The following is a 3,623-nucleotide window of genomic DNA, read 5'->3' on the forward strand; positions in this document are numbered from 1 at the left end:
CTTAGGTATTTTCACCTAAGAAATTAGGGAAAGAATACCATTTTTGAACAATGACCAATATGTTGAATCTCAAGTTGGGTATTATGCTCTAGTGTAAAGAGAGTTTGGTTTGGTGAAAAATCTAATATCGACAAGCTTTGTCATTTGTATTTGATTTATTTTTAACGTGCTTCTATCTAAAAATTCCAAAAATATTTTAAAATTGTGTTGTTATTTAAGGTGTTCTTTATTTTTGAATGTCAAATTGCCTACTTTCATTATTTTGTATGTTAGTTTAGATAATAAAAATTTATAAACTTGTCAAGTATTACATAAGTCCTGGTAGGAACAATATCTTTTATTTATCAAATACTATTTGACAACTTAATACGTTTGCCAACAAATCAACACTTCTCCATATCAACATTGAGGAGGTCTCACACATCTCTACCATTCTTAAGACTTATGAGGTGGCATCTGGTCACAGAATAAATTTCTATAAGTCAGAACTCTCTTGGAGCCAAAACGTGCTAAGTACCAAAATTAATGAGCTTTCACAACTATTGGATGTAAAGACAGTGGAGAGACATGAGAAGTGTCTTGAACTTCCTACTCTCACGGGAAGGTCTAAGAAGCAGATTTTTAGCTTTGTCTGGGATCATGTGGAAGAAGTTGAAGGGTTGGAAAGGAAAAGACGCTCTCTAGTGTTGGAAGAGAAATTTTGATAAAGTCAGTAGTACAGTTCATCCCTACATATGTAATGGGGTGTTTCATGCTTCCCCAATCTCTATGTAATGAAATTGAGTCAAGAGTCTATGAGTTGGGAAGCGCCTACAGAAGGAACTTACAAGGTCAATTTCGATGCTTCAGACATAAAGGATGTTGGAACAGGCTTGGGCATGGTTGCCAGAGATCAGAGCGGCCAGATTATCGCAACAACAACTTACTTATATGAGGCTGAGTTGAACTTTAGGGAGGTAGAAGTTGCGGCCTTCAGATGGACTATCATAAAGGCTAATGGAGTGTACTTAACTGATTGTTTGAACCTGGTTCATTGCTGGAATTCTCATCGGGTGGTAGAGAGCTCTTCCATGGCTTGGTGAGTGACTGCATCACTCTTATTCCAACTCCTCACTCTCATAAACTCATCTTCACCAAAAGAGGAGGCAACCGAGCTGCACATGCATTAGCTTCTTTAACTTTTGTTTATTTTGTCATAATTGATTAGAGGAGGTTTCTCCACAAGTGAACCAAATCATCTATGCTGATGTAATGTCTCCCCTTATTATCAGTTAATAAAATCAATAACTATCCTCAAAAGAAAAAAGATCTTAGAACAAAGACAAATTTACGCACTTATGCTCTCACTAAGTAACTCTAAACCAGAGAAACCCTATACCAAAACAACATTCAATGGAAATTAAACGGTTAACTTGGTTGGTCTTAGAGCAACCCCGTATTCTACTTGGGCAATCGTTGATATATGATGTTCACTTCTTGGAGATCCTTTCCCACGTGATATCGTGGGGTATTTTTTTTTCTGTTTGGGCCTGGGCCCCGTTTATATTGTTGAAAAAAAAACTACAAACAGATAAGAATGAGTTAGAAACTGACACCTGTAAACGATGCAGATATTTACGTGCATGTGCATGCACGCCTCGGATCTCGTTAACCTTGAAAGTCGGTTTCTTACGTGAACCGCCTAACAATCCATCATTTCAAATTCTCGACACGTGTCCATAAGAAAGGGTGCAATTCTGACATCAAAAGAAAGGGTGCAATTCTAACATCAACAACGAATCGCATCGCTAACACAAGCTTGTCCCCACTTAATTAAACATCCACTAATCCCACTGGGGTAACCGAAAACCCAACCAGCCGGTAAAGGGCGGTTCAATCCAGGGTCATTTTCAAAATCCCAACTTACACCTCTATAAATGGCCACTCGTGCCCCTATCCTTTTCTCGCATTCATCTCAAAAGTAAAAGAAAACCTCTCGTTTTCTTTCTCTCTCTCTAAAACACGATTTCCAATTTTCTTTCTCTAGAAATGGGAACAGCAATCCTTCGTTCCCACGATTGCCTCCAAGGCCGGTTCCTCCACAACGAAGCCTTCGCGATCGCCACGTCACGTGTTGCATCGCGAAGAAACCCTAACTCTAACAACAATAACCATAATAGCTTCGCCTCCTCCGCAAACCAGAATTGCCGCCGGAAGCGGAGTCCGGTCACTGATCGAGAGCGCCGTCGATCGCCGCCGAATCTCGTCACGGGACACGTTAAGATCCTGAAGCGAGGCGAGAAATTGAGCCTCCAGAATAAAAACCAAAGACTCGCTGTTTCCGCGGAGAACGTTTTGGTGAAGAACGATGTGGGCCTGGATTTGTTATTGGGTTCCACGGATCGATTGGGCCCGGGTCCATTAACCGTGAAGAAGCAGATTAGGGTTTCGGATGCGAACAACAACGGCGTGTACGCGGGATCGGCGTTCGTTTCGTCGCCGCACCCGAGTTCTGTTCCGGTGCCGGGATTTCTAGTGCGGAACGGCGCCGCCACCAGCAATCTTCGACGGTTGCTGCGACTCGATTTGGAATGATGATTAATTCGATTATATGATTTCGGTGTTTGCAGATTATATTGTGTACTTTGCAATGAATAGGGGTTGATGGATGATGATGATGATGATTGCTCGTGTGGTCTCTGACGCGCTTCCTTTATTTTTTCAAGAGGATAGGCGCAGGGTGCGGGCGCGTGAAGAAAAAACGGAGAAAGCAACGTGTGAAGGTTTTTAGGGATGGAGATATTGGTGTTACGGTTTCTGTAAGGGGGGTTAGATAGGTAGGTAGTGATGTCGTTAGTTTTAAAACGCTGTTAAAGACGGAAGGGTGGGGTATAAGAATAAGAAATAGAAATGTGGGTCTGGTATATGTGAATCTAGAATGTGTAGTTTGATGGGGGTTTCGTATGGTAGAAGAAAGTTTGATGCGTTGTGTATGTTTTAGGTGATGTTGGTGTGATGTTCAGTTCTTATTATCATGCTCATAATGTGTAGTTGTGAAAACTTATATTAGTAATACAACAAAGTTTCTGGTATTAGCTTTACATTTTGTGCATAATTGAATTTATTGTTATTTTGATTTGAATTTGAATTTCTCTTATCACGGAATTGGACGTTTGATTGAGATTGATGATTTCAATGCTGATCGGTGGTGTAATTTGGTGTCAGTGGGAAATCCGTGGTTATGTGCTTTTTGTCTCTCGTTTTCTGTTTGAATGTAATACTACCCTTTTATGAATTTGTCAATTTGAAATGCGCGTCATAGTGAAAAGCTAATATGATTCTCTTTTTTTTTTTTTAAGTCTTAAATATATAATTTATCTTTAATAAATATTTAATTTTTTTTATTTTGTTCTAATAAATTTTTATTTTGTGATAATAAAATATTTTTAATTTTTAATTTTTTTACATTTTTTAATTAATAAATTAACAAATTTTATTTTTGTTTTTTATAAAAAAAAATTATTTGCTATTATTTGATGCTAAAATAAAAAAATTTAATTTATTAAAAGATAAAATAAAAATATCAAAAATAAAAAATAAATTATTATTTTATTAGAAAGTCAATGCAAAATAAAAGTTTATAG

At 37.8% G+C, this 3,623-nt stretch overlaps 1 protein-coding gene across 1 annotated transcript; it reads left to right on the forward strand.

The window, feature by feature from the left end:
• Positions 1-1,933: 1,933 nt before the first annotated feature.
• LOC102661202 (uncharacterized) lies at positions 1,934-3,080 on the forward strand. Its single transcript, XM_006594167.4, has one exon. The coding sequence runs from the start codon at positions 2,029-2,031 to the stop codon at positions 2,572-2,574; it is 546 nt and encodes a 181-aa protein (XP_006594230.1). The 5' UTR covers positions 1,934-2,028; the 3' UTR covers positions 2,575-3,080.
• Positions 3,081-3,623: the final 543 nt, after the last annotated feature.

This window comes from Glycine max, chromosome 13, assembly GCF_000004515.6.
Source record: "Glycine max cultivar Williams 82 chromosome 13, Glycine_max_v4.0, whole genome shotgun sequence".
Taxonomy (NCBI): domain Eukaryota; kingdom Viridiplantae; phylum Streptophyta; class Magnoliopsida; order Fabales; family Fabaceae; genus Glycine; species Glycine max.

Bases quoted from the DNA above. Each gene is read 5' to 3' on its own strand.
- LOC102661202 (XM_006594167.4), top strand. From the start codon at position 2,029: ATGGGAACAGCAATCCTTCGTTCCCACGATTGCCTCCAAGGCCGGTTC.